We start from the raw sequence: 27,415 nt of genomic DNA on the forward strand, positions 1-27,415 counted from the left end.
CTTCCCTCCACCACCCACCCTTGTCCTGTGGCTGTGCGGGCTTTAGCTCTCATTCTTGTGCTGCAGCCTGCGTGGACCTGAGGACGCTGTGCTGGGCAGAACAACCTGGCCACTACAGGACACACCTGGTGGGAGTCTGCTCGCAGCTGGTCCCTGGAGGGGTCAGACCCCCAGAGACAGAAAGGAGGGTGCAGGGGCTGAGGGAGGGGGTGGGGGGTAGTGTTTGAGGGGCAGAGTTTCCACCTGGGAAGGTGAGCACGAGCTGGAGACGCAGCAATGCACTTGGTGCCACAGAGGACAGTCAAGATGGTGGTTCTACCTTATACATATCTCACTATGGTGAAGACCAAGCTCTGTCTTCCTCCCTCTGACAGCGGGGACTTTGGCTCCTCCCCAGAGCCGGGCACACAGTAGGTGGTCAGTGACAGGTTGAGGGAGTGGAAGAGCAAAGAGGTGATCTGCCTCCAGCTGGTGGAGAGGCAGGAGGGCACAGAGAGGCGGTGACAGGTGCAGCCTGAAGCAGCACCTGCTCCTCGTCTTCAGAGCGAGCTTCCCAGCAGTGCTTCCCAACTGAGGCGCGTCTGCCCCTCAGGGGCATCTCCCCACATCTGCAGACATTTGTCTGTCACTACTGGGTGGAAGGAAGGGGGGTGCTGCTCGTCACTGGAGAGCAGAGGCCAGGGAAGCTGCAAGGGACCCACAAGGCACAGGAGGGCCCCCAGGAGGACTCAGCCAGCCCCAGTGTCAACAGTGCAGAGAAAGAGAAACCCAGCTGCAGAGATACCTCCTCCTGGAAGGCCCCCCTGATTTGACGCACCTACTGCCTCACACAGCCCCTTCTCTCCTGGTAACACCAGGGCAGATGAAGCAGGCTGGGTAAGCCCAGGGCAGTGGCAGGATGGGGTTGGAGTCTGGCAGTGAGGCTCCTTCCTCCAACCTGTGCCAGGTGCTGAGGTTCTGAGTGAGCACAGGGCAGACGGTGCATTGGGGCTGCATGGGGTCTGGGTCGGGGCTCTGCGTGGGTCCTGTCTGAGGACCACGGGTGCTCAGGGCAGGACCTGGGAGTCACTGCTGCTGTGCTGGGCCGAGACTGGCGAGGAGAGAGGCACAGACCCGGGCACGAGGATCCTGGACCCAAAAGAAGAACTGACACCCTCAGGCCTGTTCCCCGCCCCACCCCCAGGTTTCCTGTTTTTCCCCCTCGAAGTGGGTGAGGGATCCGGGCTGGTACCACAGAGGGGAAGGGGGGTGCATTTCGGGACAGGAACCCCAGTTGAGAGCTCGCCCCCAAAGCATCCTCTTGTCTGCAGGGAAAGCAGGCCAGCTCCCTGTGCGGCCAAGTGTGGAGCTGGAGGGGCCCACGCTGGAGCCCCAGGGCCAAATACGGGGATACTGGGCCCTGCCTCAGCATGCCTGCTCCTCCCACAGGACTTGCTCCACACTTTCTCCCCCTCTTTTCTGGGCCCTTGTCGCCAGGGCAGCCCCACTCTCCTTGCAGACTCTGGGCGGAGGCGGAGCATTTTTCCCAGTGTCTCTGGAGTGGTCACCTCCACACCCCACCCCGGACCGAGGCTGGTCGCTTTTCCAAGCAGTCTGCTTGGCCGTCCTGTGGCTGCTGCTCTAGGTCAGTCCTGGCCCCGCCAGGCCATTCAAGACTGTCTCCCTCAGTACCCCCTCCTTCCTGGCCCCACAACAGCTCTCCAGGTTCCCGAGGGCCCAGCACTGTCCCAGTTCCACCCAGCAGCCCCCTGTGACCCCTCCAATGCCCAGCTGACAGTTCTGTCCCCTCTGGAAACAGCCGTTCTCTCTTATCTGACAAACCATGCATTGGGCTCACAGTGGGCCCAGACTGAGGCTTTGAGGGACACCTAGGGGACAGCACCAGCAGCCCCAGCCCACCAGCACTGTTCATTCAGCACACGTGCACCGAGGGCCCCGCACCCCACACAGGGGACACCATGCAATGTGACGAACAAGGCTGCACTGTCCCCACCGTCCTGGAGTGCACGCACCCGGGAACAGTCCAGCCCAGCCCTTCCCAGTTGGTGAGTGGCCTGGCTCAGTTCTGGTTGGGACATGGACACAGGTGGGTGTCCATCCTGGGGTGAGGAGTCGGCCCATCCTGGAGTGGAGGGGGTGGCCCTGGACAGCCCCTAACTGAGGTGGGGTGGGATTCAGGACCGGGGAACATGGTGCGGGGAGAAAGAGCAGGTGGGCCAAGTGCCACCTGTCAATACAAGGCTAGGCGGACTGACAGTTAGGGCTGGAGCTGGGACTCTTATGGCCTGAGTTCAAGTCCTGCCTCTGCCACTTAGGAACTGTGTGGCCCTGGGCAAGTTACTTTACTTCTCTGTGCCTCACACCCTTCATCCCTAAGGCAGCATGGGTGACAGAAGCATCTTCCACGTAGGGTGAGGGTGAATATTACATGTGCTACTGCATCAGAGATGCTAAGATGTGTACCCAGCACACCTTGCTACTAAATTAAAGTGCACAGCACAGCCGCCAGCACCAGAGCACAGTTCTGTCCGGTCGTCTCCCCCATCTTACTTCCTCCTCCCCCTCCTCTCTCTGTGCCCATCTACTGGGTTCAAGTCCCAACCCTACCGCTGACCCCCATCAGCCATTTGGCCCCATGGGCTAGCGTCTCAGAACCTGTGTGCTCCCCTGAGACGTGCAGACAATAATAGCTCGGACTTCACCGGGCTGTGGGTGTGCGAGGTGAGGCCATGCATGAACACGCTTTCCTGGGGCGAGCCCCGTGCTGGCTCTTCCCTCAGCAGAGAAGGCACGCCTCAGGTTGGCCTCTGCGGCCAGGACAGCGGCACGCACAGAGCTCATGTGAGTGAGTGTGAATATGTGGTATCTGCCACATGCATAGGCGTGTCTGTGTGGCAGTGCCGTGAGTGTGCACCTGGGTGAGTGTGGGAGTGCAGCCCCGTGGGCACGCGGGAGTTGGGGCTGGTGGTGGGAAATGAGCATCGGTTTGCCGGGAGAAGGAGCTGGGGCTGAGGCCCGAGGGCTGACCAGGAGGTCTGCATGAGAAGGGGGTGGGGGTGGTGGGCAGCGGGTGTCACAGACACCCTCTCCGGGTGTGTGGGGACCTGGCTGGGCAGAGTAGCAGCCAGCCAGAAAGACACATTTGCTGCCGGCACTGCGGGCTGCCGGCGAAGGGCCACAGGAGGCCACAGCAGAGGCAGGAGCTCTCATGTTAGAAGGTTGACCTGGTTCTGGGCCCCACTGCCCTGACGTGCACTAGCAAACACCTACCAGGAGATCATGTGCTCGGTGGCCGAGCAGAAGAGCTCCATGGTCACACATAGGTCCTGGGTTCGAGCCCTGGAAAGTGGGCAAACTCCTCACCCTCCCAGGGCCCTGGGTTGCCCAGCACCCCAGCGGGCCTGCTCAGTGCAGACTGCCTAGTGGTGCCTCCCACACCTCAGCGCACCCCTCCAGTAGAGTCGGCACCGCCGCCCCAGTGCCCAGAGGCGCCCAGCCCAAGGTCTGGCCGGCGTGGGCTCAGGCACGCCCAGCCATAGGACGGTGGCACTTCTGGCCTCCTTGGGATGGCCAGGCACCTGTTTGAGGTGCCAGTGATCAGAGCTGAGCCACCCCCATCTCCACGTGCCCAAGGCTCAGAGAAGGGAAGCCACTTGCCTGTAGTCACACAGCAAGAGGGGTAGCCAGTGACCCCCAGGCTCATCCGACCTGAAGGCCACGCTCTTCAGCACATACTTAGCGCTTCAAAGTCAAGCAACTTTAAAGGCTGGCAGAAGAGGTGGCTGAGGCTGGTGACGGGGTCTCTGCACTTCCCAGCAGGACCTGGCACCAAGCAGATGCCTGGGAAAGGGCCAGTCTCTGAAGACCCTGTGTCCAGCACTGTGCCAACAGCCTCACACAGAGTAACACCTTAAGCGACCCAGCCCCTCAGGAGCTGGGTCCTCTTTTCCCCCCCTTTTTTGTTCAGGGAAAACCGAGGCTCCAGAAGGTTGAACTCCAGGCCCAGGCTTCCCAGGCAGCAAGACTAACAAGAGCTGAGGGTATTTGGGGCTTACTCTGTGCCAGGCCTCGTTCAAAGCACATCGGCCATTCACGTAGAGCTGTCCACCGCCCTATGGTATCGGTGTTACTAATATCATCCTTTTCTTTCATTTTTTTTTAAAGAGAGAGAGAGAGAGACATTAATTTGTTGTTCCACTTATCTATGCACTCACTGGTTGCTTTTCGTATGTGCCCTGACCAGGGATGGAACCCACAACCTTAGCGTACTGGACAGCGCTCTAACCAACTAAGCTACCCAGCCAGGGCTTCACGTCAGCATTTTATAAATGAGGAAATTGGTTTTGAGGTTCAGCCACTTACCCAGATCCCATGGGTACACACATTTATCGAGCTCCTGCCGTGTCCCTTGCATGGGGTGGGCTCTCGGGCACTCAGCTCTGGTGTCAGCCTGTGACCCTGCACACCAGCTACATCTCCTGGTTCACTCTGCGGTGCAGGGCTCTCGTCTGAGAGCTGAGCACAACCAGCCAGTGGTCACTGTGCCTCTCGACCTTCAGGCGCTGAGATCTGGCCCTCCTGCTCGTGAGACGCAGCCCCCAGCCAGAGCTGTGACAGTGCCACCCTAGGGACCACCTGGACAGGTGGTGAGCACCCCACCCCTGGGAGGATCCAATCAGGGCTGCCATGGAAGAACACCCCTATTCAGGTGAGAGGACTCTTTGGAGCTGACCCTGACCTCCTGCTCCCCACCAGGAGAGAAGAGGGGCTGCGGGGTCCCCTCTGGGAAGAAGAGTGGGTGTCTGGAAAAGGCGCACTCTGTGGGGGCAGGTGCGCCCTGAGTGGCCTTCCTGGCCCAGAGCCATGCAGAAAGGGAAGCCCCAGGCACCTCCCTCTCTGACTCACACCCTGGAAACCAGAACAAAGCAGCCCCTGGGAGCCCAGGGACCAAGTGGAGGGGGACTCGGAGCAAGAGAGGTTCTGAAGGATGAGTCCCCACAGCCAGGATGAGGGGCGGGGGCCTGGACCTGCAGTGGAGTCTCCAGGTAGAGTTTGAGGGGGCAAGACCTGGGGTGAGGCCTGGAGGGTCTGATGTTGGGGAAAGAGCTGGGGAAGAGTTCAGATATGGGGAAGAACTGAGACCCCATATCCTGTGTTTAGGGAAGGGTCCCAGGGGTGGGGGTGGGGAGACAGGCATCAAGGTAAGGGCTGGGATCAGAGAGAAGGGAGGCCCAGCTCCCAGCAGGTGAGTGGTGAGGGAAGCTGGACCTATAAAAGGGAGGTGAGCCACAGGAGAGCGCATGGTGGGGGTCAGCGTGTCTGGAGGGGCTCAGGGAAGCGGGGTCTCAGCTCCGGGCCTTGGGCACGTCTCTCTGGACAGTGGCCTGGTCCCAAGTCAAGCTCGCTGTCAGCTGCAGTTTGGGCAGAAGGCACAGCAGACTTCGGGCTGGTTAGACAGTGGGACAGACTCGGAAACACACAGATGCAGAAATGCACATGGAAGATGACTTGAGGGGATGGGCTACAGAGGAGGCTGGGGGGCCACTGAGACCCTTGGCTTCAGTGTGGGCTCCCAGGCCTGAGTGGCGGGGCAGGGCCAGAGCTGGGGCCCCACCCTCCTGCATGCTGCTCATCGCTCCCCATCCCTGGCAGACGTCCTGAAACTGCACAGACGGCGGCGGTGCTGCCGGCCAGGAGTGCTGACTGCGCTGCTGGCGCTGATGATGACCGCACTGTGGGCCGGGCTGTTGACTCTGCTTCTCCTGTGGCGTGAGGACACCCCCAAAGCCCAGTGCAGCCCACCTCTCCTTTTCCCTCCCAGATCCCCACTCTGAGGTCCTGGGGGCCCAACATGCCCCTTGGAGCCCAATGCTTCCCACCTCAGCCATGCCAGCCCCTTCGCATGTCTCTTCCTCCACTCTCGAGAGCCTCCACTCTGGCTCAGCACCCCTGTCTCCCACCCTGTGGGCACCCCCACGTGATACACCCAACGGCTCTGTCCTCACCTAGCAGGTGGGGTGTGGGTGGGTGGGGGACCTGAGAAACCCTTCCTCTCCTCTCCTCCTGCCCAGGCTGGGACACTGTACAGAATCTGAAACAGCTGGAAGACACCGCTGCCCTGAACAGTATGGAGGGGCCGGGGTGGGAGAGGGAGGCTAGGACACCAGGCTCTGGTCCTACCACTGTCAGATGCGGGAGAAAGGCCGAGGGTCAGCCTGAGCCCTTCCCCCATGCGGTGCGGGGGTAACCCAGTGACTCCTGGTGGAAAGGCTCTGAGAAGTGCCCAAAGGAGGGTGAGGGAGGGTCTCCGCCTGTATGGTGGGTGTTGTTTCATAGCTCTGCGGTGGGAGCAAGCCAAGACTGTGCAACCCCGAGTGGGCACCTGGCAGCCAGCCAGCTCTCAGGGAATGCCCCTGCTTCTATGTTGAATGCTGGAAGGGACAAGGGCACACAAACTCGTTCTATTGCCTGCACCTTCCTCTGCCCTGGAGATCAGAAACAGAGCTGTAGCCGTGGTGACCACGGGAGGGGGCTCTCAGCACCTGGCACTGTGGAAGGGGCAGCGGACTCGAGGACCTGCCTGCCTGGCCCCTGAGGACATGTCCTCCTTCCCCCAGTCTCTCAGGTCTCCAAGGACTTGGAAAGATACAAGGGTGACCAGATGGCCGGGAGGTCCCAGGGTGAGTGACTTCTGCTAGGGGTCTGGGAGAAAAAGAGGAAAGGAATTTGGGTGACATGTGGGCACAGTGTCCAGACCACCTGTGACTTGCAAAATGAGCAGGTGGCCCTCCAGTGTCTCGCTCAGAGCTGAGGGGACACTGAGGGGACAGGGGTGCCCCTGACAGACTTGCTTACCACTGAGCCCTCCCCTGCAACCAGAGGCCCAGGCACTGCAGACCATGGAGGAAATCCAAGCAGAACAGAGGAGAATGAAAGACCAGGGTGAGAGACGGGGGGTGGGGGGGAGGAGTCCGAGAGCCACCAGCGTCACCCCTGACGCCCTCCCTGATGCCTCCGCCAGACTCCGAGCTGTCGCAGGACCTGGATGGACTCCGAGAGGATCTGACCAACCTCAAGTCCCAGGGTGAGGCTTGGGAGGGTCTGCAGGCTGGTTGGGGCCAGGAAGCCCCCACGTTCGTCTGTGACCACCACCCCCATGCGCCCCCCCAGGCTTGAACGAGAGACGCGCAGCCTTGACTTCACTGGAAAAGCTCCAGGAGGAGGTGTCCAAGCTGTGGGTGGAGCTTCGAGTGGCCAACGGTGAGCTTGGGCGTCTGTGCCTTCAGGCGCGCTGGTGCACGCCTGTGACGACACAGTACGTGCTCCAGTGTAAAGGGCGGGCGTGTGCGTGACAGGGCCACAGGGGGGCACGCGAGAAAGCCCTTTCTGAGTCGGGCTGCTTCCCTCCGGCGCCCTGATGGTGGGGGTCCCACATGTCCGCTCCAGGTAAAAGTAGGCCTGTGTTCACCACCTCTGGGGTTTCTGAGCTGATGGTCCTCTGCCCGCCACGCTCAGCAGAGGGCCAACCGCAGGAGGCCCTCAGCCAAAGCCCCCCAAAAGACTGCCTGATGCCGCCAGAGGGCTGGGGGTCCCTCATCAGTGGCGGGTGTGGGGACACCACGGCCTCTTCCTCATGGGTGGCCATGCCAGGGCAATGCTGGCTGGCACAAGGCTCACGAGGGTGGCCCCAGCAGGCCAGCACAGAGGGCAGACGTGCGGTCACTGTGCCTCTGCCCCACTCCCCTGCCCCTGCATTTCTGGCTTTCCACCTCTGGGAAGCCCCAGCCACCCAGCTGGGCGAGAAAAGAGGAAGGATCTGCGCCTGGTGAAGGAGCACGGCCCCCGGGACCTGGTGTGGCCCTGGAAATTCCAGCGGAGACCCCATGCTCCCTGGGAGTTGGGGGCGGGGTCTGGACCAGCGACCTCGGAAGGGCCACCTATGGTGGACGCCCAGCTTCAGGGCCGTCTCTCCATGACCCGTGACACACAATCCTGCCCCCAGCCCCCTGCCCTCGGCCCCCTACCCAGAGTTTCCCTGGACGGGACCAGGGGCGGTCTCTTCCTATTTCCCCCGGCACCTGCACTGGCCACAGTTCCGTGAGCGAGCAGCACCCCCGGCTCTGCTCCTCCCACGGCTGCACGGAGTTCTGTGGGCCCCAGGCCCCCACAGTTCCTCTCGAACGGCACCCTAAGAAAACCCACTTTCATTTACTAGTGACTAGGAGTGCTAATGGCAGCGACAGTGCCTGAGAGTTTCCCTTGCTGGGGTGGGGGGGGGGGAGTAAGGGGAGAGAGACCAAGGTGGCTCTGGGTCAAGGTCATGGGCACCCTGCCAACCAGCCCCCTCCTCACTGCTCACAGCCTCTCCTGGCCAATGAGAAGAAAGCCAACTCAATACCCCAGAAGGTGGGCATGTGCTGGTGTGGGGGGCCTGGTCCAGCCAGGAGACAGTGCTGGCTCAACACTGCTTCGGCTGGTGCTGACGGCATGGCCATGTGGCTCCGGGGCTGGGTAGGTGCTGCTGGCCAGTGCCAGTGATGGTAAAGGTGGTAAAGGTGCTGCTGGATGTGGTGGAGTCTGGGGCCATGGCATTGGCAGTTGAGATGCTGTTGATGATGGAGGCTTTGTGGTACTGGTGTTGGCGATCCAGCGCGTCTGCCTGTAGACACGTTTGTGGGGAGGACATGGGTGATGAAGGTGCTGCTGCCCATCGTGCCGGGGGCCAGGTGGTGGTGCAGGGGACTGAGGTGCTGCTGCCACAGGTGTGCTCAGGGTGGCATCACTGGCAGCTGACATGCTGGTGGCTGAGAGGTGTACCTGCGCTGTGTCGTGGCTGCCATTCCGCAAGCAGCAGAGGCTCTTTGAGGCGCTGGCACTGGCAGCTGCGGAGGTCCCTGGTGGGGCCACTCCACCCAGCAGCACCAGAGCTCCAGGGAGGACCTGTGAGACTCTGTGTTAGGCTCTCTGGTGGGTCTGCTTTCAGCCCGGACCCCAAAAGTGACTCCAGGGAAGATGCTGCCACCCACTCTGCTCACTGTACCCTTGGTGCCCACCACGATGTCCACCACCGTGCCCGCCACAGCCCCAGCCACGGCGCCCACCCTGGTATCCACCACAGCTGTCCCCCTGAGCCTCTCCTCCACCCCAGGCTCCATGTGTGACACGTGCCCTGAGGAGTGGGTCAGTTTCCAGCGGAAGTGCTACTACTTTGGGGAGGGTGCCAAGAGGTGGATCCAGGCGCGGTACGCCTGCAGTGACCTCCACGGGCGGCTCGTCAGCATCCACAGCCAGGAGGAGCAGGTGGGCCTGGGCTCTGCAGAGGGTGCGGCCAGCACGGTGGCCGGGGAGGTGGGGCCCCAACATGGCCTCTTGGATGGCAGAGGGATCCAAGCACACCCCAGCCCTCCAGCCCTGTCCTGCTCCTCAGGACTTCCTGGCCAAATATGTCAACAAGAAGGGCTCCTGGATCGGCCTTCGGGATCTGAACATAGAGGGGGAATTTGTCTGGATGGACGGGAGCACCCTGGACTATAGGTGAGTGGCAGTGTCGGGGGGATGTTGAGCAGATGGCCCCCAGGCCCAGGCTCAGAGGGGCCGCCTTGTGATGAGGGCAGGGTAGGTGGGGGAGTGTGTCCCAGGCCCAGAGCTGGGGGAGCTTCTGTCACAGTAGGATGGATGTGGTCAGGGTTTGGAGGAGGAAGGCCTAGGCTGGGGTGGAGGAAGGCAGGGGGCAGTGGAGAGGGGGTGAGGAGGACGGAGGCTGGGGGCGGGGCGTTTAGGCTGAGGCAGGGAGCCCCTCCCCCCACCCCCACCCACCCTAACGCAAAGCCTCCCACTCCAGCAACTGGCGGCCAGGGGAGCCCAACAACGGGGGAGAGGGCGAGGACTGTGTGATGATGCTGGGCTTTGGGCAGTGGAACGACGCCTTCTGCAACACCCATCTCGAGGGCTGGATGTGTGAACGGCTGGCCACGTGCTGACTGCCTGCTTCCTGCTTCACCCCCCAGACAAGGGCCCTGACAGCCCCCTGCCTGCCCTCCAGCTGTGCTCCTCTTCGTGACCCCCACCTCAAATATGGGAACAGCCAGGCCCAGAGTGGGGCACTGTGGCCCAGCCGAGGCCAGGTGCCTTTCGTGGTTGAAGGGTCCCACTGACATTTTCTGCATGAAGTCCCTGCGTGAAGGAGGGCAGCTGACCTACCCCAGTTCCTGCCAACTCCCCAAAGGGCCTGTCCCTTGCCCCTCAGCCCAAATGGCTGTCACCACCTCCGTCTTCGGGTGTTCAGAGCTCCCCCCTCAGGAACCCTGCCACCAGCCTGTAGGCTGGGAGCTCCCACTAGAGACAATGGGCTGGGCAGCCCAGCTTTGCAGGGGGCAGCGGAGGCTCCTGTGTGCTTCTCCCATCACCCCACCACACCTTGCCCACCCCTACTGGGGTCAGGAACAGAGCCCGCCCTCATCCTCCCTAGATGTAGCCATTCCCTGCCCTGGCACCACAGCTCCGCTGGGTCCTGCCTGCATCACGCACACCCTCCTGAGGGGCCCCACTAGCTGTGGCCTTCAGGTGTGGAAGGTGGGAGCTGGGAGCTCCAGTGCCTGGTGCCTGAGGCCACCTCTGCGCACCAGGAACAGCCGAGGTGGAATTCGAACCTGCCCACCCCTTCCCCCTGCTGTGTTACAAGAAGCATGCCCTAGGCAGGGCAGGAGGTGAGGGCTCTGGGCACCCCTGGTGCCTTGGCAACACCACAAGGTGAAGCAGTGCCTGCCCTAAACCTGGCTCCATGCTCAGGCCACCAGGGAAAGGGCCTGAGCTGACACAGAAGGTGCTCACGACGTGCTAACTGGCTGAAGGGACTGATGCACATGTGGCCCAGTCACCTGGCAGTGGAGGTCAAGGCTCCAGCCCCACCGGCCCTCAGGGGTGGAGGCAACGCCAGGCCCAGGCTGGGCCAGAGTCAGCCTGGTGGCAAAGCAGGAGGAAGGCGGGCCAGGGTCTCCGACACTGAACTCCTTGCCTGCCTGTCCCACCCCCAGCTCCTGGCCCAGAGGAGAGCCAGATACGGGAACACGATTCTCAGGGCCCCTCGAGGGGAAGAGTCCAGGCGTAGATGCCCACACCGGACCGCCCGGGAAATGGGGGACCAAGGGCCAACCGTGGCCCTGAGGCTGGGCAGCACACTGTAGTGGCACCTGGGAGACCTGGGGCTCAGGACGAGGAAGGAAAACAGCTAGACCCTCAGACTGAAACCTGGGCTGGAACCCCAGATGCCAGGAGTCGTCTCCTCCCCTGAGCTGGTGTGGTCTCACTCTCCACTGTTCCAAACCTTTCAGAGGCGTCCTCTGCCCTTACAGGACGGCTGCCCACAGGTCCCCCTCCTCACAGCCCCCCCCCCCGTTCCTGGAAATCTTCCACTCATGCCAGCCTCAGGGCCTCTACATGTGTGGCCCCCTACTCTTTAGCAAACCTGTCCTGAGCACCCCTCACTTAAGATGACACCCCAAGTCTGATTTTTCTGCCCCATTGTGCACTCTCGCCACAGCCCAAGATGCTGAATTAACCGATCTGTCACTGCCCATCTCTGCTGGCTAGAATATGCTCCAGGGCAGGGGCCTTTGTCTTGCTCTCAGCTGTGTCCTCAGTATCTGGTGTGGCAGGCACTCAATAAATACGTCAAACTAATGCATGACCATGGGTGAATTACATCTTCATTGGGAACCTGCTCTGAGGCCTGTTCAAGTAAAGGGCTACCTGCCCGTCTCCAAAGGGCTGGGACCAGCCCCTCCTCCTCAGCCATCCCCACTGCTGGGGGGACCTCCAGCTCCAAGCCACCAAGGTGGGAACCACAGCTGCCTGTTCTCTCTCCGGGTCCGTCCCTGCCCCAAATGGGTGCCCATCCCCACATCTCACAGTTCATCCCAAGCCTGCTCCTTTCTCCACATGACCCTGCTTATCCTCAGCAGGGAAAAACAGACCCTGGGCCCCCCACCCCAGCACCTCCTCCCCAACCCCCGTTTCTCCCTGGAACCCTTCACTGCCAAGCCTCGGGACAGACAGACGTGGTTGTGTCATAGCTCCTGCCTCCCCTACAATCCAGCCCCCAACTCCCAGCAGGCCCTGGGAGCCGCTCCCACCGGGGCCTCTGAGAGCTTCAGGTTGCTAAACCCCAAGATGACCCCTGCAGTTCCCTCCACACACGGGCTTTCCCTTCTCTGGGCCTGTGGCTTCCATCTGTCTGACCCCCAGACCCTGAGTCCCTCCCTGTTGGGTTCCTGGTTGCCACCCTGACCGCCTCTTCCCCAGCTCCCTGGGAGCGAACGGTTATTTTCCTGATCACCTTTGTGCTACACGCACTGAGTGCCCAGTCATCGTATCTGTCCTGCGGACACTCACTGCCTTCTTCACAAAGCCTGCTGCCTCCTCACCTCCTGCTGGATGACTGAGACGGCCTGACCACGCCAGGGCCCCTGGCTGCCCCCATGACTCCCTGTGCAATGAGCACTGAAACAGCACATCGAAAAGCTGCCCCATGCCGTCCTTAGAGCCTCTGCAGGCAGTGAGGCCCCCCTGCAAAGCAGCCGTGCTCAGTTCCTGTGGAGGTAAGGGGACAGGGAAGACCTGGACAGGTCTCCCCAGGAGTGGCGGGATTTACCTCGGGGGTAGGCGTGCTCAAGGTCCCAGGATAGCGGGCAAAAGTGAGAGGGTTGCCTGAGGTATAGGATTTTTTAAACAAAGGACATGCCTGTGCATCAATCATGTGTTTAGAAATTAACTTCAAACTATTTTAAGCATCCAGACAGTTCTGAAGTAAGCCCAGCCACTTCCCTCAAGAACCAGGTGTCTCAGGCCACAGTTTCACAGGGCAGCCCCCAGTGCCCCAGCAGTTCCTGGGAACGTGTCAGACCAGCAAATCTGCTGGCCCACCCAGATCTGCAGCATCTGAAACTCGGGAGGGGAGGGTGGCGGCGCCTGGTCGCTCGAGCTTTAACATCCGATGCCCTAGCACACTGCTTCTCACATTTGTTAAAATGCAGATTCCGAGTGGAGAGGTCTGGGGTGGGCCTAGAGTCTGCATCACCCACAAACCCCCAGGACACTGACGGCCCCTGGAAAGCTCTCTAAATAGCAAGTCTAAAGCAGCGATCAGCCTGTTTTCTAAGGACACGGCAACACCCAATCCTTGACTTACTACTGGGCACAAACTGTTCACCACCGAGTCCTTTGCAAAAAAAGTATGCTGGCCCCTGGTCTAAAGGAGTCTCTCTTAGCCTGGTTCCTCCCTGCCCCCTCATCCTATAGTCAGCCTCCAATTGTGATTCCGGAAACTGCCAGCATCTCCTTCTGCCTGGTCTGTCTCCCAACCACCCCTGGACTCCCTCACCCCAACCTGAGAGCCCAAGCAGGGTACAAGCCGGCCCTCCCCTGTTACAAACAGCCTGGACTCCAGCCTCCCTCACTAGCTGGGCAGGGAGCCAGGTCCTGTGGTGCGGGTCTCCGAGGGCCCCACACAAGACGCAAGACACAAGACACTCGGACACTCTGGAAGGGCGCTGACTCATCTTTTATCTCCCATGAGGTCAGCGGCCCTCAAGGGCCCGGTCTCGGCTGATGACCGCCTCCTCGAACTTGATCATGAGCGTGGTGCCCTTGTGCCAGTGTGCTGTGACCTTGGCCGGGAAGCCGCTGTGTGTGAGCACCGCCTCCACGATGCCCGCGGTAAAGCTGGCACAGTTGAGCGTGCTGTTTTCCTTGGGCACCGAGATGTAGGTGTTGATGAGCGGTTCCCGCTCGATGATGTAGAAGGTGCGGGCGTCATCGTTGGCCTGCTCCAGCTTGTCGGCTTCCTTGCCGAAAAGTGCCTTCCACACCGCGCCCTTGACGAAGAGCAGGGCGCCCAGCACCTTGGTCTCGCGCCGGGCACCCTTTTCACGAGCCACCAGCGCATCTAGAACGCGCGCACCCACCTGGCGGCCCAGTGCGGCCAGGCGTGCCTGCAGCTCAGCCACAGAGAAGACACGGCTCTGGCAGTGCTGCACCAGTTCCGAGAAGAGCAGCGCGAAGGCACTCAGGCTCACCTCGGTGCGCGGCCGTGCCAGCGCACGCTCCAGCAGCGCAGACTTGCCGCGCGTAAAGCGCGCCTCCATGTTGCCGCCCTGCCTGTGGGGAAACCAGGCAACGCCAGTGTTAGGGGACAGAGAAAGAACCCTGGGACCTTCAGCCCACCCCATCTGCTCTATCGCCAACTTCCCACATGGGAAGAGATGAGTGGAAGGAAAAGGGGCATTCACCTATGCATAAATCTCGCCTCTATTACGCCTAGCCAGCAAAGGACAGAGTAAGGAGAGGCTTAGAGGTAAAGTGGGAGGAGAGAGGAGTGGGACCACAAGGGGGCGCGAGAAACCCCCACCCCATGAAAAACAACCTGGACACCAACAAGGAAACTAGTGTGTGTGTGTGGGGGGGGGGGGGGGCGGCGGGCAGCGCATCAAGCTTAGGGTCTGTAGGCAACAAGGAAGGATGGGGACCGTGAGAGGGCTATGGCCTGTGCTCTCGCTCCGACTTCCGGCGTGTGAAGCCAATGTCCCTGCCTGTCCCCGCCCCCTCTGCCCCTACCGGAAACCAGAGACACTAAAGGTGGGATTAGGGACTGAGTGTTGAGACCAGCGGCCAGGGCGGGAAGCTTGGGGAACGGAAGAGGTACAGAGAGCAAACCAGGAAGGGACACTGGGAACCCTTCCAATTCCATGCAGGGCAGCGCCAACCTGTAATGCACGTAGTGTGTCTCCTTGGGGACAAAGATGGACCTGCATTTGTAAGGAAGACTGGACAGGGATAGGGGAAGGCGCTGGGAGACCCCTACCCCGGTGCTCTCCAGAAAGGTGGCTGGACAAGAGGCCTGGGGTTAAAGGGACCCAGCAGGGGATGCTGTTATCCTCCATCCCAGCACGGAAGGGGGCTGTAGGAGAAAACCCCAAGGGGGGACTAAGACCTCCACACTGTGGCTCTGCGGTGGGAGTGGCAGCGAATGGGGTGAATCCCCAGGGTGCTGAGACACCCTCTCTTCCCCTCCACCCTCACCACTCAGGTGTGAAGCCATCGCCCGGGGTGGGGTCCGGAGGGGAAAATGAGAACCCATCCCCCACCAGGCAGGACGGGGCCAGAAGACGGAGAGGTCTGCGTCGGGGATGGGAAGACCAGTGGAGTACCAGAGGCTCCAGGACGCCCCCGCCCGGGTGAGTAGCCGCCTACACCGGGAGGACCCAGGGCGCGAGACGGGAGGCGTTGTGCTAAGAGTCCTCTATTAGGCTGCTATGGGGAGTTGTAAGCCGAACCGCGGAAAGGCCGGGGCCTCGAGTTTTCCGGTCCGCCCCCGTGACCCTCGCCCAAGACCCACAGGCCCGCGGGGAGGAGTCGGGAGCGGACGAAGCCCGAGGCGGGCAGGGAGGCGCGGGCGGGCAAGGTCTCACCGAGAACTGCGGCCCTCAGCGCGGTCGAGCTGCTTTACGATGCCGTCGTAAAAGGCCCTACATGCGCAGGCGCTGCTGAGGGCCGCCTTGGGGGCGGGACCCGCGCGCGGTGATTCCAAGACCCGCCGCTCGGGGGCGCGCGTGCCCGGGAGCGGGACCCAGGGCTGCAGTCCCCGCATCCTGGGCCCTCTCTCAGGACAGTAAAGCCTGGATGGTCACGTACTGACAGCACGTGTTTGACTATGGGAACGCGTCTCTGTCTCGGGGACACATGCGCGCACGTATACATCTCAGGCCACAGACCCTCATGGGCACAAAGTCAAGGGCACAGGAACTCAGTTACTCCCTGGGACCCATTCCGGACATGGTTCTCACACACCCTCATGTCCCTGGCGTTCCCCGTATATCGTCCCCCTGTTCACTGTGTGGCTTTCCCCACCCGCCAAATCCAACACCTGCAGACCCTCCCCAAAGGCCCGCAGTCGCCGCAGTAATTGATCTGAAAGCCACATGGTTTCCCCTTGGGTTTTATCTTCATGAATCACAAAATTCGAGTGCAGAATCAGACAGGCACACATGTGCACATGCTCTGAACACCGTTGGTGACATGATCAGGCACACTCACACTGACACAATTGTTCACGTGGGCACAGGGAGTGACGGGGCACACACCACAACACCCACACCCAGGACGACACATTCCCACTGTGTGCTCCGCATACCTCCGCCATAACAGGCTTGCACACACACCATACTGTGGCGCCTTTGTGCACATTCACACTGACAGTGAGACGTGCATGTAACACGCGTCACCATTACCACACTCATACGCCACCTCTGTGGTCCCTGCTGTCACAGCCCCCTCCCATGACATGCGTGACGAAACACACTACAGCACACCCATGTGTCACATGGACAGTGACACAGCTTTGCACACCACACCGTCTGTGACTCTTGCACTCAACATTCACCCCATACACCTTCCGGTGGGGCACACTGAAATACCCTCCCTCCATGAAGTGTTTACCGCACCCCCCCCTAGACACACACGCACACAGGCAACTCCACAGCACTCATTCACCACCACGCAGTTTTCCATATGTGGGCACGATGGATGGGTTCAGACCAGGCTGGGGCCCCTGTGTGTCATCTGTGGTGGGAGGGACCGCCCTGTCCTCCAGGCTGCAGCCAGAGCTCCCCTGTCTTCTCATTCACTCAGATGTAGACTCTGTGGGGGAAGGCGGCAGAGACCCTCGATCAGACAGACACTCCTGGGAGAGAAGCGAGGGCTGAGGCCAGGGCTCCACCCACACTGGTCCCAACTCACATTGATTTTGCATCTTCTGCAACATCTCGAAGACTTTGCTTAGTTGATTGCGGATTTGGGTTACATCTGAGGTTGGGGTGGGGAGAGAGGAGAAGACTGAGGTGGAGCCTTGGACAACCCCCAGGTTGGGGTGCTACAGAGCCCAGCGCTTGGGGTTCCCAGCAGCATTTAAAAAACCCCAAGTTGCTGGAAGGTAACATCCATCACCCCTCCAAACTCTGCACTCTGGGAGGACGGGACTTCTGTGGGCCCCCCTCTGGTTCCCCAGCACAGCGGTCCGCGCAGTGGAGGTCCCCAAACACACCTGTGGGCAGCATCTTCAGTTTCTCGGTCCCATTCTTGATCAAGCCCAGGCGCTCAAAGACTCTCTGATAGATGCGGCTCCAGCCCTGCTTCTGCTTTTCCTGGCACTCACGCACTGAGACGGAGACCACGGAGACCAAGGGTGTGCGTGGGGATGCCTGTGTCACCACTGCTCTCCCCACCCTCACCCTCGCCCCTTGGGCCTCCCCCAGGTCCTCTCCTCACCATTATTCCACAGCTCCCCTTTCAAGGCCAGCAGCTCCTGGGACATCTTAGAATCTGTTGGGGCGGGGAGACAGGACAACCCTTGAAGTGTCCCAGTTCTGCAGCCCTGGCAGCAGGGGTGGGGGAAGGGAGAGGAACTAGGGGAAAGGGGAACTATGGGAACACTGGGCCCCCCTGCTGCTGGGACCCCTCCAGACTGCCCCGGACCCCCCCAAACTGAAAGTCTACTCACTGTTCACCAGGACCCAGGACAGCAAGATGATGGAAAGCAGGGCGAGAAGAACGTACAGGCTCATGAAGGCTGTGTGCAACCAGCGCGAGGGTTGGGCAGAGTCCGAGGACGGCCTGGCCCAGGCTGGGATGAGGACAGAGGCAGGGTTGGTGACCTCCAAGTTCACCACCACTGCTTGGACTCTCAGTACTGACTCCAGCCCTGTCGGTGGTTCTGCCACCTGCTCTTTCCAGTACCGTTAGCAGCTTCGACCATCACCCACTGCGCCACCAGCAATCATCTCTGACAGTCACCGTCATGCCCTCTCTACTGTTACCATCACCCACCATCACCAAGGTCGGCAGTAGCTGTCATCAACAGCCACCAACATCGATGCTCATTGTTGCTGCCATTGTCCCTGTCAGCATCTCTGGTCACCCTGGTCAGCTCTGTCTAGTGGTTCCTTCTTGATCCACTACATTGTCACCTACTCACCCTTGTCAACACCCAGACCTTCACCAGCAATTCCACCTACACAATCACCTCTACCACCATCATCACCACCTACAAAGTTACCCCCCACCACTGTTGCACAGAAGCCTGGGCACCACCACAGCCCACCCACACTGCTGGCCTTGACCTCCACACACTGCCTGCCATCCCTGCCATGCCTCCAGGCTGTGGGACACGGACTGGTAGGTGGCTGCTTACCCTTGCTCTTGGGTGGTGAGTAGCTGCCCTTTGCCTGGTCCTGGTTTCTGAAGGTCAAGGTGATATTCTCATAGTCAGGGTCATCTACACCTGTGAGTGGGTCAGTAAGAAGGGTTTGTAAACCTATGTGGAGCTCTGGGGTGGGGGTAAGGTGGGCATGGAAGGGGACCCAGAAATCCTGGTTTGCCGAACCCCTGCACACAACATACTTCTGGGGATGAAAGTTAGTGACTGGGATCTTGGTTAGGAGAAAAGGGTGTCCCACACATATGCACACACATTTTTGGGGGGGGAAGAAGCCCTCTGGCCCCCACTCTTGGCCCCTCCTCCCTTCCATCCCAACCCTTCCCTCCCGATGCCCCACACCCTGTACCAAGGTGCCTGACCTTTCCTGTTGGCTGAGGCCTCCCCGGGCTTGTCTTTGGAGGCTGCTGCCTGCTTCCTGGCCTTTGGGTTCACGCAGGTTTCCTTAGCAGCCATTGTGCCCAGTCTGCCCGTCTGTCCACACACACTCCCACCCCCACCCCCGGAAGGAACCACAGCAGATGAAGAAATCTCCGAGTTGGGGTGTGAGGGAGGAAGGAGAGGCCAGCCTCCTTGTTCAGGGATCCAGAACCCTCTTGCCCTAGGGCAGCATCCTCACACCCCCAGTCAAGAGGGGTCTTAGGAAGCCAGAGGTCTCAGGGAGGACCAGGAAGAGAAGCCCACAGACCTGGAGACAGAACAGAACGGTCAGGAGTCCTGGGCAGAGGTGTTAGCTAATACTACAGGCACTATTTTGAAGTGTAAAATGTGGCAGATCACCATGGTGTAACCTAAAGTTTATATGTTGTATGTCAATTGTATCCCATAAAGATCATTTGTTTCGGTGACAGGAACTTTCAGGAAGCTGTGTGCGGGTCTGCATCGTGTGTGCGCACACGTCTGCCTGGGTGAACCTGGTATGGTCTTCTTGACTCTCCGGGGAGAGACGCTGTGGCCACCTCCGGGCTCCTGGGCCCCCAACCTTCCTTCCTCCTGCCGCAGCCCCGCCCCGCACTCCGCTCCAAGAAACTCTACTTCTTCGAGGCCCCACGGAGGGAAGGCAGGGGTGTGCGGCCACTGCGCTGACCGCTGGAACCCCATATCCGCCCCTGGGACCGCAGCTGGACCTGCGCCTTGACCTTTGCAGGAACCACCGTTTCCTTGGCCTGAAGACCCCAGTGGAAGGAACACCCAGAAGCAGACTCACTCTCGTGCGCGCCTCTGCTCCCCTGCCCAAGCTCACAACGCACGCTTGCACACACAGACTCCCGAACACCCTCAGTTACACTTCTGCTCACAGATACACCGAGCACAGCCCCTCACATGCTGCCACACACGCTGACCCAGAGCAACACACGTGTCCGCGCGCTCCCACGCCTGCGCTCCGTGCAGGTGTCGGGAAGCCCTCTTCGTGGCCGTCTGACCTGGAAAACGGGATAAGAATAAAACAACACACGTAGGGAACTTTCTCTGTAAGTCTAGAGAAATTTCTCCGTGCGAGTCTAGGATTTTCTCTGTAAGCCTAAGTGCCTTCCAAGAGAAATATCGTATGAACCACATGTTGAATTCAAAATTTTCTCACAGCCACATTAAAAAGACAGGCTAAATTGATTTTAATAACATTTTATTTAGCATAATATACCCAAAATGTTAGCACTGTAGCGTGTAGATGACATTTTTAAACCATCAATATAGTCTACTTTGGGGGAGGTGCTGAGCCTTCAAAGACAAATGTGCATGGGCCCTTTGGGGGCGTTGCGCTCCGAGGGGGCAACATCCTAAGTGCCGGGTGGCGGCCTGCTCTCCAGGGTCGGTTTTCTCCCTTCGGAAAAATCAGTACGACTTCCCGACCACGTGCAGCGCGTGTTGGGTTGCAGGTTTGAAGTCTGTGACTGATCTCAGGAGCGCGCTGGGATTCCCCCTCAGATCTGGGGAGGCCCATTTCTTCTCCGAACTCCTGCCGACCCCTTCTGCTCCGGAGGGCAGCCGCCCCTTGCGGGTCTCTGGGCCGCAGGCCGCCCTCGCGCAGCCGCGGGGGCGCCGGGCCAGACGCAGCGCAGGCTGTGCGGTGACAGACGGGCGCGCGGTGTGGAACCCCAGACGCGCATCTTTCCCCGGCCCAGGGGGGCCGAGACCGAGCTCCAGCCCTCCGGAGGTTGAGAAAAAGGCAGTGGAGACCCACAAGCCACGGTGTCGGTGGCCCGGGAAGTTCCTAACCAGCCCTTTCCACGGGATAACAGTTTGCTTCTTTTTTTATGACGGAAAATGTGTCCTGATCAGGGATTGGCTTAAGGTGGGCACATGACTCAAGCCCAGCCAATCAGAGCCTGAACACTCACCCGGCCTCCCGAAGATTCTGCCGGGTTTGCGGGGCAGGTACCCGCACTGTGCGCACAGTGTGTAAGGCGAGTGTATTCACGTGTGTATGTGGCTATCTATTCAGCAGACATTTCTCGCGTGTCTACTCGCGTATCTACACCTGTGAGTGTAGATACAGGCCACGGTCCCTTTAACCACCAGGAACCCCCCCCAAAAGGGCACACAAGCCCCCTGCCCCATGTCATGTCTGAGCGCCCGTCGTAGCCGCTGGCAGCTGCGCCTGCGGGGCGAACACTGACCCTGGGGCCTGCGGCCTCGGAGGCCCTTCGAAGACCCTTTTCCGTCCACGACCCCGGCTTTGCCCGCGTGCTGGTTCCTTCGGCAGGCGCGCGGGGGTCTGGGCTGAGAGGTGACCCAGGGGTCCACACGGACCCCGGGGCGTCTGTGCGGTGGGGCCGGGGACCTCTGTCCCCTCCTGAGCCGGAGGGGGCCTGGCTGTGGGGTGTGAGGGGGGATGACCCAGCAGCTTCTTGGGAAGCCCAAGGCCGAGGGTGACCGTCCAGGTGGCCTCGGAGGGAGCGCTGCCTTCCCTTCCTGCAGGAGGCCCTGAGCCGCGGGTGTCGGCGCCCCGACGGACACTTGGTGCCCCATTCTCGGAGCTACAGGCGGGGTCCAGCATGGGAGGAGCGGGGACGGGGCAGAAGAAAGTATCGGTCGGGACCCCCACCCCGCCCCTGGCGCACGCCTCCCTCCAGAGTCTGAGCGCCCCTCTTCTGGGGAAGCCCGGGTTCAGCCCCTCTGCGCGGCACGAAACTCAGCGCGGCGCCTAGACCCTCTTGGTCGCCTCCTCGGGGTTTTCCTCCAGTTCCGCCCTCCGAGGCCTGGTCCCCCGCCAGGCACCTCACGTTCGGGAAGGGCCGCACGGGACAGCGGCGAGCTCTTGTCCAATCGGTACCTGCGCGCGGGCAGTGAGAAGGTGGCCTCTGCCCAGCTGTTCCAGAGCCGCACGTGGAGTCACACGTGCAGCTGGTGGCCTCAGGCCCTGGCAGAGGGAGCTTGGACCCCCAGCAGGAGACTTCCGGGAGGTTTAGCAGGCTGGACGCTCCCACGCCAGGGAATGGGAGCCAGATGTGTGGGCTGTGGGGAGGCTGGGGACGGAGACACCAGTGTCCTGAGGAAAGGGGGTCCCGCCACTGGGGCAGGGAGGAGGCTGGGGCTGTGGGCCAGGCCCCTGGGGAAGAAGAGGCAGAGCCGCTGGGGTCTTTGAGAAATAGAGACCGGACAGGGAAGGGGGTTACAGGGCACTGGGAACAGAACTGAGCTCCTGAAGAACGACCTCTGTACCCACCTGCAGGGCAGGTGACAAGGCTCCCCCAGGAGGTGACACTCTCGCAGTCCAGATCAGTGTTTCTTTTTTTTTTTAACTGTTGTTCAATTACAGTTGTCCCCATTTGCCCCTCAGATCAGTGTTTCTTATCGCCTCAAGTACTTGCAGGGGGAAGGAAGGGAGGTCTGTGAGACCCAGCTTCCCCTCCCCCCATGCGCCCTGGGGGCTGGAACGCTTGGGACCAAAAACACTCCCCTGCAGAAGGCCCAGGTGGTCCAGGCCCTGGTGGAGAGGCCAGGTGATGGGGAACTCCCCTGGAGTCCTTGTTGAGCTGGGTATTGTGGAGGAAGGTGGGTGTGAGCTGAGGTGAAAGGTGGAGCTGGCCGGGGTGGGGCTTGGGTTGGGTTTAGTGTTGTGGTTTGCTTAAAGCCTGGGTTTAGTTGGGGTTGGGGTTGAGGTTTGAACTTTAGATTTCGTTTGGTTTAGGCTCGAGGTTGAGGTTTATTTGGGATTGGAGTTAGGGTTGGGTTGGGTTAGGGTTGAGTTTTGGTTTCCGGTTGGGGGTGGGGCTGCCTTGATCTTCCTTCAGGTCCAAATCAGAGGGGCTCCTGAGGCCCCTGCTGGGATTGGATGTCCAAGCCCTTACTTAGGGCTGCTAACATCCTGATCTTCTCATTAATTCAAAGTGACTTGCCACATGCCAGCAGCCCCGGATGAGGAGGAGGGGGAAGGGGAGAGCCTTCAGCCTTTGGGGGCTGGAGGAGGAAACCAAGAGACCCACAGCTGGACCAGCCTCTGTGCATCCCTGTGTGGGACCTGGATCCCTGGGCCCCTGTGGGGGACGGGGCTGCAGGACCTGCTTTGCGCCCAGAAGCAGGAGCAGCAGGCCACATCTCCGACAGGAATGTCAGGCTGCTGCCATCTCTTTCTCTGTAAGGCCTCCAGGTATGGGACTTCCTCTTTGGGTAATATACCTCCCTTGGCCCCGCAGCTTTCCCTGCCCACATCCGGGGCTAAGAGGAAGCCCCTGGGGCAGACTGCAGAGGTCCAGGGGGGAAGCTCTGCCTTCTCCTTGCCATGGCCTCCCCTTCAGGAACTGTCCCTTCCCACATCTCGTCGGGACTTGTCCTGCATGTAGTCAGTGTCTGGGGCAGGACTCCAGAAGCCAGCATCTGAGGGACAGGTAGAGCAGCTGGTGAGCATGTAGGGGCAGGGTTGCAAATGTGACCGCAGCGCCTCGCTGGGTGCACAAGGCACGCGATGTCCACACTTAAAGGTCTCTCGGCCACAGAAGAGATGCAGGCAGCCCCATTTCGTTCCTCAGTGGAATGGGCTGCAGCACCACCTGCTTTCACGTGACCCACAAGCTAAGAAAGGTTTTACTGTTTTGGTTTGTCTCCAGTACAAATGGATTTATTAAATTGTGGTAAAAAATGTGTCCCAGCCGGGTGTCTCGGCTGGCTGGAGCATCATCCTATGCACCAAAAGGTTGTGGGTTCAATTCCTGGTTGGGGTGCGTCGGTAGGCAACTGATGGATGTTTTTCTTTCGCTCTCTCCCCCTTCCCCTCCCTCTAAAATCAATAAACGTATCTCCGGGTGAGATAAAAAATCGTGGTAAGAGACACATAACATTTACCATTTTAACCATTTTTATGTGTCTAGTCAATGGCATCAAGTACATTTACAATGTTGTACAATCTTCACTCCTCTTTATTTCCAGAATTTTCTCATTTCCCAAAATGGAACTGTTCCCATTAAACACTAACTCCCATTCCCGCCCCAGCACCTGCCGCCTGCATTCTGTCTCTATGAATTTGCCCATTCATACCTCAAATAAGTGAAATCACACAGTATTTGTTCTTTTGTGCCTGGCTTATTTCACGTAGCCTAATGTTTCTAAGATCCATCCATGGCATAGCAGGTACCAGGACTTCATTTCTATTTCCTGTCACATTTTGGTTAACCATTCACGTGCTGACAGACGGTCTGGTTGTGCCCACTCTCAGCTGTTACGAATGGTACAGCCACGAACATTGGTGTACAGACACCTTTTGGGGTCCCTGCTCTTAGTTCTCTCAGGCATGCGCCCAGGAGTGGAATTGCTGGATTCCACACAATTCTGTGTTGAACTTTTTCAGGAACTGCCAAACAGTTTTTTACATTTTTACATCCCTGAAAAGATATTTAATACTTAGTGACAGATGAAAAGTACGTGACATTCATATCCTAGTCTTCACAAATAAAGTTTTTGGAGGACACAGCCATGCCCAGTTTTTCACCTGTGGCCACTTCAGCATGTCAGTGGCAGAGGTGAGTGGCTGCGACAGACCATATGGCCACAGAACTGAACCATTTGCTCTCTGCTCCTGTGCACAAAGAAATGTGTGCCCCACCCTGGTCAACAGCAGCGAGTGAGAGAGCAGCACTCGGACTGCAGCTCCGGGCGCCAGCCCGGATGGCCCTCGTCTGCACGATGGAGGGTGGAGCGCCCCGGCACGAAAGAGAGCACATCTCACAAATGCACTTACAATACGCACTCACTTTTCTGTGTGTGAAACCGGAAAAGCCAACCTTCCTGCTGCCTGTCACCTACCAGACCCAACACGCAGAGACAAGGATCGAAGCTTTACGGCCTCTTTACTGAGATGGCCGGGGATCTGCGAAGACGGTGGGTTTGTACCCTCACAGGCCACCTTCCCTTCGCTTTCACGCCAACCTTCTTATAAGGGGGCAAAAGTGTAGGTGAGGGACCTGGAATTCAGGAAAGAGGTTAGTCAGAGGAAAGCTGCAGTCCGGCACCTTCCCTAATATGCTTTCACTCAGTCACTGGTCGTTTTCTTCCTCTGTGTCCCGGGCGGTGGACAGTCTCTCCCTGGAACACAGTAGCTGGGATCCCACCTCGGTGGCTTTCCGTCTCTTCTGGAGCACGAAGGTCAATGGCTTGTGGTCTCCTGGAGGGGCCGGGGCGGGGGGGGTGGGGGGGGTGGTGCCGTACCTGCAGTTCCTGAAACAATAGCTTTTCACGTGCATTAACTACTAGGCTTATTAACTATGACCTAAAACTAAAACTTTCCCATTCTTGAGTCCCCTATCAATGGTAGTCCATGCCCATGGGGCAGTGTGGACAGAAAGCACACGGTCTCAGAGGAGGAGGGCATCACACACCCAGAAGAGGGCTAGAGGCAATGGACCCCCTGGACCAGGTTGCCACAACCACTGCCCAGGACAGCCGAGGGGTAGTTCCCAAACTGAGCCAGGGAAACCCGAGGGCCACCGCTCCCTGGGGCTTTGATCCCCCCACCACGTGTCAGGATTTAAACCCCATTACTCAGAGTGCGATGAGGAACACGTGTGAGTGGGGTTCTCTAAACTGACCCCAATTCTATGTGGAAGGTCCACACCCACGGTATGGTCTTACCCCCCAAGGCTCTGGTGTACCCCATCCTCAAACGCCGACGTGGAGGGGCCCATTATGGAAAAGATTTTGGGGGGGGCTTTAATGGACCTCATTAGACCACATTTGAAGGTCCCTCATTTACAAAGGACCATTCAGAAGATTGTCCAAGCCCATCGGAATGTGCCAGTGAATAGTTCTAGGAAGGAATGTGCTTTGTCAGGGAAATGCAACACGCCCATTTGCGGACCAGCGAGCTGACTTTACACAGATGCCTAAAACCAGAGAGAACTTTACGTTTTTATTAGTTTTTGTAGACACCTTTTATGGATGGGTAGAGATATTAGCCCACTAGAACTGAGAAGGCAACTGAGGCAAAAAAACTTCTACTCAGCCGTGGCTGATGTGGCTCAGTGGATTGAGCGCAGGCTTATAGTTGCTGCTGGTTCAATTCCCAGTCAGGGCACATATCTGGATTGTAGGCCAGGTCCCCAGTAGGGAAAACATGAGGGGCACCCACACACTGATATTTCTCTCCCTCTCTTTCTCCTTCCCTTCCCCTCTCTCTCAAAAATAAATAAATTAAATCTTTTAAAAAAGACAAAAGACAAAAACCTCTACTCAAAGAAATAATCCCTAGGTTTGGACTTCCTTACGGCACTCAAGCAACAGTGGACCATCACTCACTTCAGAAATCTCCCAGAAGGCAGGAGGGGCACCAGAGAATCGGTGGGGACCACCGCATCCGGGAGACCGTCATCTCCCGGGAAGACTTACAAAACTACCCGCGCAATAAAGAAGACCCTGGCAAAATGTGCCAGTGAACACACTTGCAACGGGACCAGCTGCGTCCTGTTGCCTTGCTCTGGATGCAGGCAGCACCCTGCAGTGAGCTTAAGTTAAGCCCTTTTCAAATAGTTTGTAGGAGACCCATTCAAGTTTCTGTTTTAGGGACACACCCTTTATATTTAGAACACGAGTCAAAAAGCAAACAGTATGTATGACATCTGGGGCAAACACTGACAGTCTTGCACACGTGTGTCCCTCTACTGGTCTGATGAGCCTTTACACCCGTTCCTGCCGGAGACGGAGTCTTAGGAAAGACCTGGAGGACTCGGGTCCTGACCAGCAGTAAACCGAGCAACTGACAGTCCGCTGGGGATGCACCCTTCCCTGAAGCTCACGGAATCAGGCCTTGGGTCCAGCACACACGGATGAAATGGACACCACCTGGGGGAGACTTGGGTCTTGCTGCTGCTGTCAACACTGCAAGGGAGAGCTGCATCTGCACTCTTGAAAGTGACTTAAAATTCCTCTTTCGAAAAGAGACAGAGCCTCCCAAAGCTAAGTGACGACATCGCTTCTCCTTATTATTTCTGACGACTACTATACTTTGTGCCCATGCTTGGACTGAGGATGCCTTTGTCTGCGTCTCCCAGACAGTGGAGCTTCCTCAGCAAACTTATTCGGCTCCTGGGTGGCCACCCAGAGCCCCGTTGTGGGTTCCTTCTCTGGAACCCTTTAGTCCCTCTAGTTTCCAATTCCCCCTGCACCACCAGGCATGCCCCTCACCAAACATTCCACTGTTTGCCCACACAGTCGGTCTCGCTTTGCAAGCCCATCTGCAGCACCATCTCTTGAAATACGAAGTAGTCGCCAGTGTTGCTTGTCCCACAGCACCACCCGCTAGACCCCCCGGGGGTCCCTCCGAAGACAGCAGTCCTTCTCCCTTGCAGGATGGCTTCCCTCCATTCTGGAGCCCTTTCTTCCTTCAACAGAGCCTCTGGACCTGGGGATAGGCAAGATGACTTCCCCTGGACAGCGGGAGGAAACTGGGGAAGATTAGACCTCCATCCCTTTACCCTTACAAGATTACAAGAGTCCAGAGTCTTGAGGGGGGACTTGTTACCATAGGCAGCCACTGATGGGAGCACAGGCCTGGCTGGCCACTTCAGGGGCAGGCCATGGGGGTGGGGGGGCATGCAGAGAATGTGGCTGTGCCTGGATGCGGGAGTCCAACCAGCTACCCCGGCTGCAGGAGCACTGTGTCCTGTGTCTGGAGGCAAGCTGAGGGCCATAGCACCTCCAGGCTTTCTGGCAGCCCCCCCC

The 27,415-nt window shown here is 59.2% G+C and overlaps 3 protein-coding genes and 1 long non-coding RNA gene across 9 annotated transcripts; 2 read left to right on the forward strand and 2 right to left on the reverse strand.

Annotated features, from left to right (window-relative positions):
• Nucleotides 1-2,749: 2,749 nt before the first annotated feature.
• FCER2 (Fc epsilon receptor II) lies at nt 2,750-11,689 on the forward strand. 3 transcript variants are annotated; one of them, XM_037046912.1, is made up of 11 exons: nt 2,750-2,918; nt 4,560-4,708; nt 5,653-5,769; nt 6,072-6,125; nt 6,618-6,680; nt 6,880-6,942; nt 7,022-7,084; nt 7,171-7,260; nt 8,984-9,300; nt 9,428-9,534; nt 9,842-11,689. In XM_037046912.1, exons 2-11 carry the CDS (start codon nt 4,687-4,689, stop codon nt 9,978-9,980), a joined length of 1,035 nt encoding a protein of 344 aa, XP_036902807.1. In that variant the 5' UTR covers nt 2,750-2,918; nt 4,560-4,686; the 3' UTR covers nt 9,981-11,689. The 3 variants fall into 3 exon arrangements, with proteins under 3 accessions (XP_036902807.1, XP_036902809.1, XP_036902808.1); XM_037046914.1 differs by having other exon boundaries at nt 9,149-9,300; XM_037046913.1 differs by having other exon boundaries at nt 2,755-2,841.
• A 1,851-nt stretch (nt 11,690-13,540) lies between these two features.
• TRAPPC5 (trafficking protein particle complex subunit 5) lies at nt 13,541-15,524 on the reverse strand. 3 transcript variants are annotated; one of them, XM_037046917.1, is made up of 2 exons: nt 15,465-15,524; nt 13,541-14,154 (listed from the first exon to the last, which is right to left on the reverse strand). In XM_037046917.1, the coding sequence occupies exon 2, from the start codon at nt 14,139-14,141 to the stop codon at nt 13,575-13,577; it is 567 nt and encodes a 188-aa protein (XP_036902812.1). In that variant the 5' UTR covers nt 14,142-14,154; nt 15,465-15,524; the 3' UTR covers nt 13,541-13,574. The 3 variants fall into 3 exon arrangements, with proteins under 3 accessions (XP_036902812.1, XP_036902814.1, XP_036902813.1); XM_037046919.1 differs by lacking the exon at nt 15,465-15,524 and adding an exon at nt 15,204-15,305; XM_037046918.1 differs by lacking the exon at nt 15,465-15,524 and adding an exon at nt 15,141-15,163.
• On the forward strand, nt 14,876-19,861 carry LOC118987701 (uncharacterized). The gene is made up of 2 exons (XR_005066625.1): nt 14,876-15,230; nt 19,117-19,861. It is a non-coding gene; the product is annotated as an uncharacterized LOC118987701 (long non-coding RNA).
• MCEMP1 (mast cell expressed membrane protein 1) lies at nt 15,984-18,828 on the reverse strand. 2 transcript variants are annotated; one of them, XM_037046916.1, is made up of 7 exons: nt 18,628-18,828; nt 18,242-18,331; nt 17,552-17,674; nt 17,320-17,373; nt 17,096-17,209; nt 16,792-16,857; nt 15,984-16,692 (listed from the first exon to the last, which is right to left on the reverse strand). In XM_037046916.1, coding segments are annotated over exons 1-7 (543 nt in total). In that variant the 5' UTR covers nt 18,722-18,828; the 3' UTR covers nt 15,984-16,690. The 2 variants fall into 2 exon arrangements, with proteins under 2 accessions (XP_036902811.1, XP_036902810.1); XM_037046915.1 differs by having other exon boundaries at nt 15,984-16,857.
• Nucleotides 19,862-27,415: the final 7,554 nt, after the last annotated feature.

This window comes from Sturnira hondurensis, unplaced genomic scaffold, assembly GCF_014824575.4.
Source record: "Sturnira hondurensis isolate 20B ecotype Veracruz unplaced genomic scaffold, ASM1482457v3 Scaffold0005329, whole genome shotgun sequence".
NCBI lineage: Eukaryota > Metazoa > Chordata > Mammalia > Chiroptera > Phyllostomidae > Sturnira > Sturnira hondurensis.